General features: G+C 42.1%; 2 protein-coding genes and 1 pseudogene across 3 annotated transcripts in view; 1 reads left to right on the top strand and 2 right to left on the bottom strand.

The window, feature by feature from the left end:
• Nucleotides 1-6,260: 6,260 nt before the first annotated feature.
• On the bottom strand, nt 6,261-13,147 carry ZMAT2 (zinc finger, matrin-type 2). Its single transcript, XM_006866172.1, has 6 exons — nt 13,122-13,147; nt 12,696-12,789; nt 9,844-9,967; nt 8,442-8,515; nt 7,898-8,043; nt 6,261-7,191 (listed from the first exon to the last, which is right to left on the bottom strand). Exons 1-6 carry the CDS (start codon nt 13,137-13,139, stop codon nt 7,048-7,050), a joined length of 600 nt encoding a protein of 199 aa, XP_006866234.1. The 5' UTR covers nt 13,140-13,147; the 3' UTR covers nt 6,261-7,047.
• A 2,068-nt stretch (nt 13,148-15,215) lies between these two features.
• HARS2 (histidyl-tRNA synthetase 2, mitochondrial) overlaps nt 15,216-16,817 on the bottom strand; it is an 11,742-nt gene continuing 10,140 nt past the window's right edge. The window contains exon 12 of one of the 2 annotated variants that reach the window (XM_006866171.1): nt 15,216-15,337. In XM_006866171.1, the coding sequence (XP_006866233.1) occupies nt 15,278-15,337 (60 nt within the window). In that variant the 3' untranslated portion in view covers nt 15,216-15,277. The remainder of the gene's footprint in view (nt 15,338-16,817) is intronic. The other variant, XM_006866170.1, reaches the window with a different exon arrangement.
• LOC102834842 overlaps nt 16,091-16,817 on the top strand; it is a 4,633-nt pseudogene continuing 3,906 nt past the window's right edge.

Raw genomic sequence — 16,817 nt, 5'->3', positions numbered from 1 at the left:
CAGCATCATTTCTATCACCAAAGCCATATTTTCCAACTACTGATCCTTCCTCTGTGTTCCCAACCTTTGTATTCCAATCACCAGTAATGATCAATTCATCTTGATTGCACGTTTAATCAATTTCAGATTGAAGAAGTTGTTAGAATTCTTTATTTCATCCTCACTGGCTTTAGTGGGATAGAGTTCTGAAAAACCAAGGGTTTGTTCATTTCACGTATCTTTTTCAAACAGCATAAGAGACGACTATACTCATGGACCTCACCAGATGGAATACACAGAAACCAAATTGACTACATCTGTGGAAAGAGAAGGCAGGAAAGCTCCATATCATCAGTCAAAACAAGGCTGGGGCAGATTGTGGAACAGACCATCAACTGCTCATATGCAAACTCAGACTGAAGCTGAAGAAAATGAACACTTGAGAGTCAATATATGACCTTGAATATGTCCCACCTGAATTCAGAGATCATCTGAAGAACAGATTTGATACATTAGACACTAAAGACCAAAGACCAGAAGAGTTGTGGAATGACATCAAGAGCATCATATAGGAGGAAAGTAAAAAGTCATTAAGAAGACATGAAGGAAATATCAAAATGGACGTCAGAAGAGACACTGAAACTTGCTCTCCAATGTAGAGATGCTAAAGCAAATGGAAGAAAGAGGAAGGTACAAGAGCTGAACAGAAAATTTCAAAGTTCAGCTCAAGAAGACAAAGTCAAATATTACAATGAAATGTGCAAAGATCTGGAGTTAGAAAACTGAAAGGGAAAGAACACGCTCAACATTTCTCAATCTGAAGGAACTGAAGAAAAAATTCAAGCCTTGACTTTCGTTATTGAAGGATTCTCTGGGCAAATTATTGAATGATACAGAAAGCATCAAAAGAAGATGGAAGGAATACTAAGAGTCACTGTACCAAAAGAAAATGGTTGATGTTCAACTGTTTCTAGAGGTAGCACATACTCAAGAGTTAATGATACTGAAGGAAGAAGTCCAAGGTGTATTGAAGGAATTGGCAAACATCAAGGCACCAGGAATTTATGGAATAAACATTGAAATCTTTCAAGAAAGTGAGGCAGCACTGGAGGCACTGACTCAAATATGCCAAGAAATTTGGAAGACAACTACCTGGTCAACTGATTGGAAGAGATCTGTATTTATGCCCATTCTAAACAGAGGTGACCCAACAGAATGTGGATATTATTGGACTGTAACTTTGATATCCCATGCGAGTAAAGTTTTGCTAAAGGTAATACCGAAATGGCTGTAACCATACATTGACAGAGAACTAGCAGAGGTTCAAGCTGGATTCAGAAGAGGACGTGAAACGAGGGAGATCATTGCTGACATCAAATGGATCTTGGCTGAAAGCAGAGAATACCAGAAAGATGTTTGCCTGTGCTTTATTGACAACACAAAGGCCTTTGATTGTGTGGATCATGAGAAGCTTTGGACAACATTGTAAAGTATGAGAATTCTGGAACACTTAACTGTGCTCATGAGGAACCTGTACATAGACCAAGGGGTCAATAGCTCAAACAGAACATGGGAACACTGAATGGTTTTAAAGTAGGAAAGTTGTGTGACAGGATTGTATTCTTTCACCATACTTATTCAGTCTGTATGCTGAGTATATAATCCAAAAAGCTGGGCTATATGAAGAAAAAATGTGGCATCAGGATTGGAGGAAGACTCATTAATAACCTGTGATATGCAGATCTTACAACCTTGCTTGCTGAAAGTTAAGACTTAAAGTACTTACTGAAGAAGATCAAAGACCACAGCTTTCCATATGGATTGCATCTCATTGTAAAGAAAACAAAAATCTCACCACTGGACCAATAAACAACATTCTTATCAATGGAAAAATGATTGAAGTTGCCAAAGACTTCATTTTTCTTGGATCAACACTAATGGAAGCAGCAGTCAAGAAACCAAACTACGCATTGCATTAGGCAAATCTGCTGCACAAGACCCTTTTAAAATGTTGAAGACCAAAGATGTCAGCTTAAGGACTAAGGTACGCCTGTCCCAAGCCATGGTATTTTCAATAACCTCATATGCATGTGAAAGCTGGACAGTGAATACGGAAGACCATAGAAGAATTGATGCATTTGAGTTATGGTGTTGGAATAGAATACTGAAGGTACCATGGGCTGCCAAAAGAACAGACAGATTTATGTTGGAAGAAGTGCAGCCAGAGTGCTCCTTGGAGGCCAGGATGGCCAGTCTTTGTCTCTCATACTTTGGACATATTGTCTGGAGGGACCAGTCACTAGAAAGGGATATCATGTTTGGTAATGTCAGAAAAAAAGAGGAAGACCCCCAGCGAGATGGATTGGGGTGCTAAAATGGCAGCATCAATGGGCTCAAGCGTGGTAACAATTGTGAGGTTGGCCCAGGACCGGGAAGTGTTTCGTTCTGTTGTGCATAGGGTCACTATGAATCGGTACCGACTAGATGGCATCTAACAACAACATGAGTAGGAACCGACTCCACAGCACAATTATTTCTCCAAGGAACGCTGGTTGCTTTTATGTCCTGCCTACCCACTGCTTTCCAGTAGATGGCGATACGCTGGTTGCTTTTATAGTCCTGCCTACCCACTGCCTTCCAGTAGATGGCGATAGTACTACTCTAGGCTGTAAATCATTAGAGATGCAAACATCTTGTGGGTTTAAACAGCCAACCTTCTGATTAGCAGCCCAACGCTTATTTAGTCCCGAGGAAGATGGAAATCCATATGAACGTCGGAACGACTGGTTATTTCTGGAGCACTCAGCAGGGGAGGAGGTCTCAAAAACACTAGAAAGCTGACTACTGGGATATGGATGAAAAGGGTCTGGAGCAAAAGAATTGAGGAGCGTCTAGAACCACCCTCTAGAGGGTGGCTGATGTGTAACAAATACACCGAAGAAACAGCTGAGCTAAAGCCAGTCCAGAAGTAATTTTCCTATTAGAGTTCCTTGACTGGTGAGAACATTTGTCGTGTGTCACAATGTTATAGGGAGTGTAGCCAGCCCGGCCACTAGCATTTCAAGGTGACTCAACATCTGAAATACATTTCAATCTGCCTCCACCTCGACAGAGTAACTATGGGGGGGAGTGGGGGTGGGTGGAGAGAGACACTCCAGTGAGAAAGGCCCAAGCCTTTTCCATAGGACAATCTCTTCCACAGCTGCCGCCAAGCTTATTTTCTACCACGCAGCGGTCACCTGGTCTGCCTCAAGTTTCTGAACGCTTGGCTCCGCATCCATGTTTCACAGACAACCTAACAGGATCGTTAGGGGATTAACTTCTAGCCAGTGCCTTAATCAGATGAGTTTCATTATTAAACTGTATTTTTCACTTTAGAGAGTTCTGGGTAGTGGTTACGAATTGGGTTGCTAACCTCAAGGTCAGCAGTTCAAAACTACCCGCTGTTCCACGGAAGAAAGATGAGGCTTTCTGCTCAGGTAAAGACTTACAGCCTCTGAAATCTGTACAGGGTCGCTGAGTCGGAACCGACTCCATGGCACACCACCACTATTTTTTAATTTGAGCCCTTATCTTGGAGTGTCCCTATTAAGCCATATAAATGCTACAAGTCCTTTCCCAGATGTGTTATTACTTCGATGTTGTGTTCCTTGGATTCTGATTCATAGCGATCCCATATGACATAGAACTGCTTGAGACTTCTTAGGCTGCAACCTTTATGGAAACAGATTGCCAAGTCTTCAGGGAACCAACCAACATTTTGGTTCAGTCATGCATTTAGCCATGGCGCCACCAGGGCACTTTATTACTTTAAAACTACTTGTTATATGGCATCTTGGTTTGGCGCTATAGGATAAACACTGGACTGCTAACTGCTAGGTCAATGGTTCAAACCCACCAGTTGCTCATGGGAAACCCACTGCTGTTCAAACTGACTGAAAGGCACATCACAGTACCACACAAATCTTTTATACATAAGCAGCTAACCTTTTCCTCAGTCTCTCTACCCATTTTCCACTGCTAATTATTTCAGTGTACATCCCTCCATCCTTTCTTATCCATAGCCGTAACCACACAAAATAATTTGGACTTGTTGGGTATTTTTGTTTACGAGGAGGGGAACCCTCTATAGGATGGATTGGTGCAGTGGCAGCAGCAGTGAGCTCAAGTGTGATAAGTTGTGAAGATGGTAGCTAGGGCAGTATTTGGTTCTATTGTGCTTGGGGTCTGAGTCCAGATGACTCAGTGGCACCTAACAACCTCTTAAGATCTAATTCATACATATTTTAATATTTTGTTGTGTGCTCTTGAATCGGTTTATAGCGACAATGATAGGATTTTCAAAGAGCTGGTGAGTTTGAACCACTGACCTTGCAGTTCAAAACTGACCTTGAGGTTGAGTGCTTAGCCTAAGGCACCACACACCAGGACTCCACATATTTTAATAGCTGCATTATATTTATAAATGTACCAGTTTTATTTTAAATGTTTCACACTATTATAAACAAAGCTGAAGTAAATTTTCTTGTATATATATGTACACATATGCATGTTTTTAGGATAAATGCTTTATGAGTTGAATTAAGGGAGATTTAGGAGTTGTGGGAGTGATACCAGAGGCCACAGGGCACCTGAAGCCACATATCTGAAACCTTTTGGATCTTTACCTTCATAAGTAATTTCAACTGGCAATTCCATTAGAATGTAAATTCCAGGATGATCAGATCTTGATACCTTGTCCCAGAAGATAATACCTAGAACACGTTCATGAACATCAGAAAAAGGCATATTCCTAAAGCAGAATGCAAAATTTCATCAATTTTCGAAAGGCCTCAAATACTGAAGTTTTTCTTCATGAAAATGCTCCCTGGAATAGCTCTGGGATCCTGAATTTCTATCCCATTTCCTTCCTCCCTCTTCCAAGCTACCACCTTGAGCCCTTCTGAACATTCATAATCTAGATCAATTCAAACCACTTACCAATCCCAAGATAATTTAAGAGAACCTAGAATTCAGAATTATAAGCAAAGATAACCAAAGGTAATGTTCCACTGTACCAAAGAGAGAAAGAAATACAAGAATATGAAGCTAACTTCAGTTACATGGTTTCTTAAGGATTAATACTGAACCACAGGAGGAATTCGCCTCCCTGAAATCTTCTCCTTCCTGACTGAGAAAGGGTAGCAAAATGACCCAGTCAACAAGGGTAAATTCTTAATCAAAGGTGTGGTGAAGTTTAGGTACTCACTATTCTGTCCCCAATTAGTCAACAAACACTGTATATAAATTTTGAGCCAGGACTCTAGTCAATAGGTAAAGACATAATCAAGTAGTGTTTCTAGTGCCAAGATTCAAGACCAGAAATAAGTTAGGAAAAAGGCAGAGGAATTTTGTACAGTAGTCCAAAGGAACCCCAAATCATTTAGATACTACAAAAAAAGAGTGTGAGGAATAAGATGAGTCAGAGAGTAAACAAGCCACGTGGTGGCAGCCTTGTTATACTTTTCTGGGTACAGAACCAGCATAAGTGATCAAAAAATTTCATCTGCTTAAAGTAGGGGTAATTAGACTGAGAATTCATTTTTTTTTTCTTTTTGTTTCTTCTGCATTCCCTGAACCTAGCATAACACCTAATATTAGATTTTTTTTTTTAAGTAAGCCAGTCTGACATCTAATTTTCAAGTTAGGCCAAAGTAGGGAAGGCACTTTTTCTCAGTGGTTCTCAACTGGAGACAGAGAAGGACTCCCCCCCCGCCCCACCACCACCACCACCCCACCTCTCCAGAGACTGTCACAACTTGAAGGCTTGCTACTGGCATCTAGTAGTTTAGATACCAGGGATGCAGCTAAACATCCTATAGCATGCAGGACAGCCCTCACACCACCATTATCTGGACCAAAATGTTGAAGTAGTCCTATACCTAAATCCTGAAACTCAACCCTGAGCTCTGCTATTGCAGAAGATCAAAGGAGGTGGAAATTATACAGAAAGTTTTGTCCAGATTCCTGTAAGTGCGATATGGACCATCAGAGGAAAATACCATTCAGGTTGAAGGAACCTAAACAAACAAAAGATGGCTCAAATCAAGGGAGAATGAAAAATAGTTCTATATGGAAATCCTCAATGTGGGAAGGAAAGACAAACACAAACACAGTAAGAATATGGAATATTCCCACCAAATGTGAAACAGACCCAGTTAATGCCATTTATTATAAATATTGAACAGCCTCTGAGACCCAGGGGCTCCCATAGTGAGGTTATTTATTTCTTTTTCTTTTTTGCATCAAACAGGTTCTTCTAAGAGCCTGCTCACAAGGAAGACAAAAACAGAACTCCTCAATAAAATGAAACAAACATGAGAAGCTGAAACAGTCTGCATCTGAACAACAGTTAAAAAACTCACCGGACACAAACCACACCAAACACTCATCCCATTTAGTTTCCTGTTACATGCTCTGAGGAAGTTGAGAACATCAGGCCCCAGCGCAGCAATCCTCTGGGGTTCTAGCTCAGGTCCCTCTATGTGACAGATTCATGCACACACAGCCACACACACTGACCCAGGCAAAAGTACACATGCATGCACAGGTGGCTAAAGAACCACAGGGCAAGATGGGAGAGGGAGAGGGATAGGGCTGGTCAGGGATATGCCATCAACTGGAACCTGGGGGTACTCGGAGAACCCTTCTGCTGCAGGCTGAGCTAAGAGTCCAAATTTAAAAGGCAGAAGACAGGATAAACACATAATGCTCAGACAAGGAACTGGGTAAATGTAGAGGCAAAGATGCAGGGGGAGTTTTGGGAAAGCAACCTCAGCAGGGGAGGCTGCTTAATTGGGAATTCAGATGGGCAGAGGTACTGTGACTCCAGTGATATACTGAGGATGAAGGAATGTGCCACAGTATTACCTCTGTTGTCTTGTGCCCTCTCCCAAGGTAGAGAGAAACCACATTCACCCTCTAACTCTCACCATTGCCATTCTTAAGGACTTTCCCCAAGTGCCCAAAAAAGAAATGACCCCGACACATACAAAATTAGGCCTAGCAAAGGGCCAACCATAGAAAGCCTCAGTAACTCTTCTTGGTAGAACCAAAGCCAGAGAAGCCCATCACAGCTGCCATCTCATCATCCTCCTCAAATGTCAAGTCCTCCTCAGCCCTCCTTTTCTTCTCCTTCTGTTTCTCTTTCTTATAGGCTTTGGCCTTTTCTTCCTGCGGGGGGAGGGAAAATCACTCAGAATTAGTTCAGAGTCCTGACTCAAACAGGTGTTCAAAGAGACAGGTGAGCTTCAAGATTCCTTTGTATCTTTAGGAGAAAATAGTTATAGACAAGTAAAATGAAAAGAGCAGACGAAAAGCCACAGTAAAGATTATAAAGGAGAATAAAGAGATGTCTTAGCCTCTGGAAAAAGACTTTTCAATCCTAAAACTAGGTGTATCTCTAGTTCTTAACAGGAGTTAAGGAACAAAACCATACACAGCAACTAACATTCTAGGGCATGTAGATACGCCAGGAACTGTTCCAAGTGCTTTATGTATACTGAACTTAATATATAAACTCTAATACAGGAAAACTAGGAGATTAAGTAACAAGCCTAAGATTAACAGTCAGTAATTGGAGGAAACAGAATTCCAACCCAGAAAAGGCTGGTTTCCAAGTTCTCTCAGACTAAATACATTTAGTTAATCCCTTCTGTAGGAAAAAAAAATTACGGCTCAGAGGGTTCAAGACAAAAGGGGACCCATTACCATCAGTCTATGAGAGTCCCAAACAAGGGTAATAAATGTGTTTCCTATAAATAGACATTCAGAAGAAACAACTAACCTCTAGGGGTAGAAATGGGATTAGGAAGAGGGCCTTCTATGACTCATGATATAAAATTCCAGGCTGGGTGCAAAGAGGGGAGTGAAGCATTACCTCTTCTCTGAGCTCCTTCATTCTTTCCTCAAAATCATAATCCTTTTGCTTCTCTTCCATCTTCTTCTTGTTGACTTCAAAGCGTTTTTTCACCTGATCCAGGGTGGAACGTTCTACACGCATAGACATGCCCAGGTTTCGTTGATCTGGGTGGAATCAATAAGGAAAAATGCAACATTACTACAATGTCCTAAGCCACTCAAAAAGTCATCCTGATTTAAAAACAAAACAAAAAACGTTTAAAACACACAGCAAAATAATTATGGTAAAAACAGATTCCCATGGCTGCACCTTTCCCAGAAGCAGTAGCCCCAGGTAGCAAGATGCAAGTGACTTTCAACTCCCCTTACTAAGCAGGATAGACGGTATTTGTGGGGTAGCTGGGCATAGGATAAGAGCATGGTTTGGGCTTGTTGAGAGCCTAGAACAGTAACTCATTCAAGGTTTCCAGAAAGAAAGGGGGCACAATAAAAAGCACACTCTCCTGGCACCCTTACCTCCAAAACCCAATCCCAGCCTGTCACAAACTACCTCCAAGCCTTACGTTTCTTTCCATTAATGTGATCCAGGAAGTTGATGGAGTCCTTCACCACACAGTCACAGACATTGCAGTAATATCTACCAAACAAGAAGAAAGGCGTTGTCAATAGTCCTGATCTGCTTGTAAGGATCTTATTGTTTTCAATCAAGAAACTCCTCATTTTAGGTAAAACATTCTCAATCTTTTTTAGAATAAAGAGCCAGTTCTCATTTCAATAAAGCCTTAATTCTTGGGAGAGTACAGAACTCAGCCTCCAACACAATCCCTGCCTCATGGTATTCTCTCCCACATTGTATAAGGATTAGTCTTGAGACTAACAATGCAGAAAAAATGACGATATGTCACTTCCAGGATCTGGTCATAAAAAACTATGGCTATATCTTATTCCATCCACCTATCCCTCCCTTCTGGATTACTTGCCCTGATAAAGTCAGCTGCCTTGTCATGAGCAGCCCTCTAAAAAAGCCTCCAACCAACAGTCATATTAGATATCTTGGGAGCAGATCCTTCAGTTCCACCACAGCATCCAATGACTGGAGTCCCAGCCAACACCTTGATTGGAGCTTTGAGGGAGTCTCTGAGCCATAACCATAGACCTTAACTACATCCAGATCCTTTACCCCTAGAAAAATGTGAGCTATTTAATGTTTAAACTAAGTTTGGGAGCAATTTGTTATATAGCAATAGATAACTAATAGAGAAATTACAACAGTGATAAACCCTTGTGGGACCCTTCTTATAAATTATGGTCTTGATCTGGTAGAAAGGTACACAACCAGGCAATCCATAACCTCAGCCCCTTTCTTCACCATCAACAGCTCCTAAGGTCCATTCTGTTGTCAGGTGCTGTTAAGTCAGTTCTGACTCATAGCAACCCTAAACAAACACTACCCAGTCCTACACCATCCTAGCTCTACCTAATTTCTCCCTTAGAAATCGCTATGTTAGTTCTTTCAATTTTTCTTGTAGGCTTTAGCCTTCTCTTCCTATGGTAGAAGGGAAAAATTACTCAGAATTAATTCAGAGTCCTGAGTCAAACAGGTTTCCAAAGAGACAGGTGAGCTTCAAAATTTCTATCTTTAGGAGAAAATAGTTACAGACAAGTAAAATCAAAAGAGCAGAAGAAAATCATCAGTAAAGATAATAAGGGAGAAGAAACATCTTAGCCTCTGGAGAACAAATTATTTTAAGATATTAAGAAGTAGTTAAAGTACTGATATGTAGAAGCCTATGGAGTGACCCCCCTCCTAAAGACATTATTTGTTCACTTGAGCTAAATCTAAGAACGGAATCACAGACAAAAAGGTAGTTATCCTGGAGCCAAGGGTCTTTCTCAGTGCTTCCTAAAACCAGCAGTTTATTTAGATCCAATGTCGGCTGCAGAGAAAGACGAATAGCAACTCACCCTCCCATCTCAGATTGCGGAGTGGTCTTGGTAATGACAATTGTCTTCCCAAGCTTGGATTCCAGGTCCACCTTGTAGTCCCTGTGCCGCAGAAGCTCCCGCTTGACAGGCTGCACTGGTTTTCCTGAAACATAATGAAGAGCCCATTCCATATCACAGTTCCTCAACCAGAAAAGAAAAAGTATGGAACCAGAAACTCAAAACTCTACTATCATTTCTTTTTTGACTCCTTCAGCAAGGGACATACTGGGCCCTTTTAGGTACAACTAGGAAGAACCTAAAGAAAGGAATAAATGATAAGAAATCCCCAATTTTCTACACCTTTTCTCCAATTTCAGGCAAATAAACTTAAAAGCATCATGTTTTCTATTCATTGATGAACTGGGTTGAAGGGAAGAGTATGCACGAAAACAACCTTTTGAAAGAACAGTAAAGACACTTAGGAATGCTCTCAGGCAGATACCCTAATCATAACACAGATAGTAGCATTCAGAAAGCTGCTTCAGATAAAAGGGAGAGAAGGTGGGAGACAGAATCAGCATTTAAGAAGTTCCTGTAATATGCCCAAAACTATCATGCATGTTACATTTAAAAAAACAAAAACAGTTGATGGTGCAAGGTGATGTGATAATGGTGGTGGTGATGTGCCGTGGAGTCGGTTCCGACTCATAGCAACTTTCCAAGGCTATATATAAATCTTTACGGGAGCAGAAAGCCTCATCTTTCTTCTGCAGAGCCACTGGTAGTTTCAAACTGCTGACCTTGAAGTTAGCAGCCTGACTCCTAACAACTACACTACCAGAGTTCCCTCATCCCCTGATAATGGTAGGATACACAAATGTTGACAACAGACAAGAAAAAGAGGCATTTCTTTCTGTAAAGTGGGATCTTTATGTAGAAAAGGTGCACCAACTCCCACACTGTGCAAAGCAGACACTGCATTACTAAACACTAACTCAAACAGTTCCCTGATGAATACTCTTACTGTTCTCTGACTATCTGGGAGGATCTCAACTAGGCCAGAAATGTTCTCCTGCTCCTAATTTCAAGCCAAAGAAGAGGTTGTCAATAGCAGTTATGTACAGCAACAATACATTCAACTGAGCTTCTTCTCTGACAGTACTAGGAACTCCAAACTCCTCTGTACATCAAGAAAGCACTAAATGAGCTAAGCTAAGAAATGACAATAAAGCAAAAGGCAACAGACATAGAAAACTTGTAAGTCCGTCTTCTACCTATAACTGATTGGAATATATAAATGGGGTTACATCGTGCCCAGTGAAGGAGGCTTCCTGTGGAGCCTCAGCATTACATAAGACCAAAGGTGGAATCCTGAACTGCATCCAGAATCTTCAGAGGTAAGAAATTTCCACTTGAAAGGACAAGCAGACCAGCCTGGAGCAGCTAGAACAGAAGATGCTTCTTGAAAGAAAGACCAACAGGAAAAATACAAAACAATAACAGCAGTCTAGTTGCTCACCCAGGAGACATCAAGGCAAGTGGTAGGGTCCCCTCAGGGCAAACCCCCTTCCAAGACTAAGACTCAATGGGAATACACGCTCTGATTGGTGACCATGTTCTTCATCGATAAGGGGAAGTGAGGGAAAAACAGCAATGAAGCTGCAAGCTAAGCCCTACAATGTTCAACAGACTCTTGTGAACCCAGGTGGAGACCTGGTCAGCCAGCAGTGTGGCAAGACCTGGGGACTCTTGGGCCCAGAGTCAGTGATACAGCCACCGAGGACTAGAGTGGAGAGTGAAGTATCCAGCTGATAAGAAGAGAGGGCATATACACAAGAACACCCACATTTGCAGACAATACCCACTTGACCTGGCTTCAATGACTAGATGATCAGGTATCAATTTGAAGAAGAAAGAAGAGGGAAATAAAGAGTAATCTGATATAATTTGATGAACTTGACCTACACCTATGGATGCAGTAGCTCAAAAGAGAGAACAAATCTTTACAGCTAGGATCATTCCCACTCCCTCCATACACAGAGTAGACAGGGATGGGCAACTTGGATATTGGCTACCCAAAATGGGGGTGAGGGTGGGGGGAGAGCTACAAAGGCAAGAAGTGACTGGCTTACAAGCTTTCAAGAGGGAGCCTAGATCCGGAGGGCCTGGAGGAAGGTAGAATCTCCACTGAGTTGTATCCTATCTGTCTAGGCAGGGCTGATGAAAGAAATGCGGATATGTCTCTTATGATACAATAGTGAATACTTGTTATCAGACTGATTGTATGGGTTGGAAATGTAAACTTAGACGTTTTGTAGCAAAAGGAGAGGAGTGATCGACTTTGCAGACTTAGACGTTTTGTAGCAAAAGGAGAGGAGTGGAGGTCCCTGGGACCATCAAGGGAGAAGACCTGAGAGCAGGACCCTACCCAGAGAAGCAGTGATGCCTGAGATGGAGGCAGAAATGATGACATGGAGAGATGGAGCAGCTGGGGATTTTAGACCCAGAGAGGGACAGGGTCTGTGCGCTGATGACCAGGGGGGATAGGCTTTGGTTGGTTGATGATGCATGGAGGAAACTGTAACAATGGCAATGAAACGATATACGACAGGATGAATGTAAAGCTAATGTTCTCCCATGTAAATTATCACATAATTCACAATAAAACATTAAAAAAAAAAAAAGGTAATAGAGCTGAAAACGATTTAAAAAAATCACTTCAGTCCACGACCTTGCCCCCACTTTATATATGAAGAAATTGAAGATCTAGGCGGAAACGCTCCGCCAAAGATTTCAGGGTGGAAGGGAAAACGCATTTTAACTCCCCACTCAACTATTCTCATTTCATCATCTTTAAGAAACCCTTGGCCCTTGCTAGAGAAGGCACCCACCATCCTTCTTTTCTCTCTCTTCTGTGAGCCTCTTCTCGGCGAGCTTCTCATATTCATCTTTGTCCCACTTTCGGCGAAAGTCCAAGTTTTTTGTCTGTGGAGAGAAAAACAATCAAGATCCATCGCGAGGCGTAGAATAACCCATAAATAAACTGAAGGAACCGCATCCTCGTTGCCAAGGTATTCCCAGCACCTTTTGAGAGCGAAGTCTCTCCACACCGGTGTAAGGAGGCTCGGGTGGCCTCGGGACCCTAACCCAAGACCTCGGCGATTCCACTGATCCTGAGCCCGCGCGTTAAGGAAGAGCTCTGGAACCCACACTCTGGGATGGTGAGGAGATATCGAATAGACAGTTCCGTTCAGGAGTCCTCCTCTATTCCGTCCAGAGAAGCCCACCAAAACCTCCTCCTCACAGACAACACTTACCCCGCTACCCGACGCCATCTTCACTGCGAAGTGAATGGGAAGCTGGAAAATGTCGTAAAACGATACTTTCCGCCGTAAAGTAAACCCGTCCTCCAATAAGCTTTAAGTGTCGTTTTCTCACCGAGCTAAGGCCGGGAGGGTTGGCGCAAGCGCAATGGGAACATGAAGCTACGCGGAAGTAAGGGCGCCTGCAAACGTTTTCTTGCCCTGATAGTCACTGAATGGCTGCTAGGTTTAGTTCACAAACGAGGAAATGTGAAATTCAGAAAGTATCCTCTAATTTAGCCTAATCAATTTTTGTAGCATTGTCATGAGCTTCAAATCAGTCTTCAAGGCTAAAGCTCTAACTAGGTATTCTATATGCCTCATTCACTTGTATGCACTAGGGATGTAGCCCCCTAATCCACACCTGTTTGCAATGGCCAAAACGGTATGGGAAGCATTTTTTTGCACCTTGTCTCCTTTTCTTGAAGCAGTGCTATCAGCCTTTGGTTGACTCATTTTTCCTTGAGTGCTGTTGAGTCGTTTTCTGACCTAGAGCGACCCTGTATAGGGTTTCCTAGGAGCAGCTGGTGACCTTGGACCACCGACCTTGCGGTTCAAACCTACTTTGCATTCCAGTGCACTAACCCATAGCGCCACTGAATATCATGGTCATCCATAATTTAATCACATGATTGGACTTGTGAAGGTAAGTCATCAGTGCTGTAGGATGAACCGCTGACAAATGCTCACTGCATGCTTAGTTTTAGAAACATAAAAGACCAAAGTGGTTCCTCCCAGCTCTCAATTTAGCTTCCCAGTATATACTCAAAGCATTTTCTATGGAGTCCGGGTGTGACCCTGTGGGTCAATGCGCTGGGCTGCAAAGTTGGTGGTTCAAGCTCACCAGCCACTCCTATACAGGGTCACTGTGGGTCAGAACCAACTCAACGGCGCTTAACAACCCACCAGCGGCTGCTCGAAAACTCCAATACAAGGTCGCTGAGTCAGAAGCGACTCCATGGCACTTAACAACATGTAAGTTCCCTGGTAAATTGTCCTGCTGGCACTGAGTTACATGTTGGGCTGCTAACCATAAGGTTGGTGGCTCAAACCCACCAGCTGCTTCATGGGAGAAAGATGAGTCTGCTCCATAAAGATCTGCAGTTTTGGGAACTCTACATAGGGTCACACTATGAACTGGAATTGACTAGTTGAGTTGGCAACCGGTATGGTTTTTGGATTACTCCACTGATAACAAATTGCGCAAACTACTACATTTAATATTTTATTTAACATATCCAACCACTTAAAAAACTCAATTCTATGGCAAGGCACAGAATCGAACAGTAATTCTGACATAGGAAATTAACTCCAAAATCTCGAGAGATATTTCAAAGTTATCAAGTCATCTATTAAGTCCAGCAATTAAGATCATAAACAGACAGTCCTGCCCTGTTGTTAACAAGGGATGGGCTAGAGACACCAAATCAATCTGGACACTGCTTTACATCCAGCAGTTTAGCATTTCTATCTTCAGATATTAGAAGAAAGCAGCCATTGCTTCTTCTGTCTTCAAGAAGTGCCTTCTGGGAACCACAGGGAGGAAGCAGGGTAACTGTAGCTGCATAGAGGGGATTGTAATCATTGAGATGAAACAAAGTTTATGATTTGTTGAATGATGATCTTGTCTGTAAATCTTCACTCAAGTTTAAAAAAAAAAAAAAAAAGTGCCCTCTATATCACATACTGGACAGAATAAGGGTTGGTGGAGGACAACTCAGCATCAGCTTCAGAAGCTGCAGTGGAAGGTTAAATGTCTGGGTTCTGATCTCAATTCATCAGAATCTCTCAGCCAGAGGTGACTGTCACAGCAACTATTCTCAGCACCTCCTGGTGGCACTTCAAATCTGTCATCTGCCTTTGCAGTAAGAGCATGCCTTTAAGGTATCAGTTATCTGCCTCCATGCAGGACAGCTGCTCACACTCACTTGAGGTCATTGGACCAACCAGGAGTCCGTGCAGCTCTCTATATAATTCTGTATATAGGAAGGATGGAAGAGGCAGAAGGCATTTGTCACCCATCCTTGGACAGCAACTGTGATATCCATCAGAAACTCAATTCCATGTGAAACCTTTTCTACAAAGAACAGAAGATGGTAGCCAGGTAAAGGTCAAGATTCCAAAAGTCGCTTCTGAATTTCAGCCACAAGATGTTCTCGTTTAATGGCCACCTGAAACATAAAGAACCCTCATGTAACAAACTCAAAAGTGATACCACCTCCTTGTTATTGTTAATGCCATAAAGTTGGTTCCAACTCATAACGACCCACTATAGGATTTCCAAGGAGCGACTGGTGGGTTTGAAACACTGACCTTGTGGTTACAAGTCCAGTACTTATCCTATAGTGTCACACCAACACCTCCTTGGTGGTGGTGGTGGTGTGCCGTGGAGTCAGTTCCAACTCATAGCGACCCTGTATAGTGACACCTCCGTCACTGCTTTTCCACATTTTACCCTGCATCTGCTCCCACTAATTAAGCAACCAGTAGCGAGAAGTGTATTTTCAGTATCTTTTTTCGTATCATTCCATCATCATTAATACAACAAAATTTCTGAAAGATGGAACTTATGTAAGGTGGAAACCTGTCAGAGAAGAAAACTCACGAACAAGTGATATAACAGGTATAAGACTGCACCCTGTCAAAGGCAGAAAACTGATGAGCTCTGGAAAAACAACGCAATCCTAAAGCGTTCCAGCTCTCATAGGTTCCATTCAAAGCTTCCTAAATAAAAACTCATCCTCTCCAAATTCTGGTAACCATGCACAATCTTTGCTTTCTATATATTTAAGTCATATAAATGAGATCATATCATATAGATCTATTTGTAGAACTGATTTACTTTGTTCAATATAATGTTACTTGTGAGTTTGCATATTCTTATATATCTTTATGACTGAGTAGCATTCTGGCAGTGGCAACCAATGTGAAATTGGCTGGAGCTGCTGTGCCCATGTGTGCTCGAAGCCGCACTGTACCTCTGGATCCAGTTGCACTGCCCACTGCCCACGCACATTCCAATAATCCAATTGGCCTTAAACCCTCAGTGAAAATATATACATTATGATGTCTGTCAATTTGTTGTACTGTGGTGGCTTCTGAGTTGCTGTGATTCTGAAAACTAAGCCATGGGTATTTTAAATACCAGCAGTGTCACCCATGGTGGACAGGTTTCAGATAAGCTTCCAGACGAAAACAAACTAGGAAGGAGTGACGAACTATGTCTGAATATTTACTCACTGAAAACCTTATAAATAGCAGAGAAATGCTGTCAGATATAGTGCCAGAAAATGAACCCCTCAGGTTGGAAGGCACTCAAAATGCGACTGGGGAAGACCTGCCTCCTCAAAGTAGAGTTGACTGTGATGACAGAAATAGAGTAAAGTCCCTAAGACCTTCATTTGCTGATGGGACACAACTCTAAATGAAGAGAAACAGCTGTAAACATCCACTAATAATCAGAACATGGAATGTACCAAGCATAAATCTAGGAAAATCGGAAATTATCAAAAATGAAATGGAACACATAAACGTTGATATCTTAAGCATTAATGAGCTGAAATGGACTGGTATTGGCCATTTTGAATCTGACAACCACATGGTTTACTATGCCGGGAATGACAAATTGAAGAGGAATGGTGTTGCATTCAT

This window comes from Chrysochloris asiatica, unplaced genomic scaffold (genome assembly GCF_000296735.1).
Source record: "Chrysochloris asiatica unplaced genomic scaffold, ChrAsi1.0 scaffold00087, whole genome shotgun sequence".
Classification (NCBI taxonomy): Eukaryota; Metazoa; Chordata; class Mammalia; order Afrosoricida; family Chrysochloridae; genus Chrysochloris; species Chrysochloris asiatica.
Note: the sequence above shows the minus strand (reverse complement) of the source record. Positions and strands in the feature narration are given on the sequence as shown.

Coding starts and splice junctions, on each gene's coding strand:
- ZMAT2 (XM_006866172.1), bottom strand. Junction 9,968..12,695: donor AGAGAGAGAAAAGAAGGATG/GTGGGTGCCTTC, acceptor ATTATGTTTCAG/GAAAACCAGTGCAGCCTGTC. Junction 8,044..8,441: donor TCACATTAATGGAAAGAAAC/GTAAGGCTTGGA, acceptor GATTCCACCCAG/ATCAACGAAACCTGGGCATG.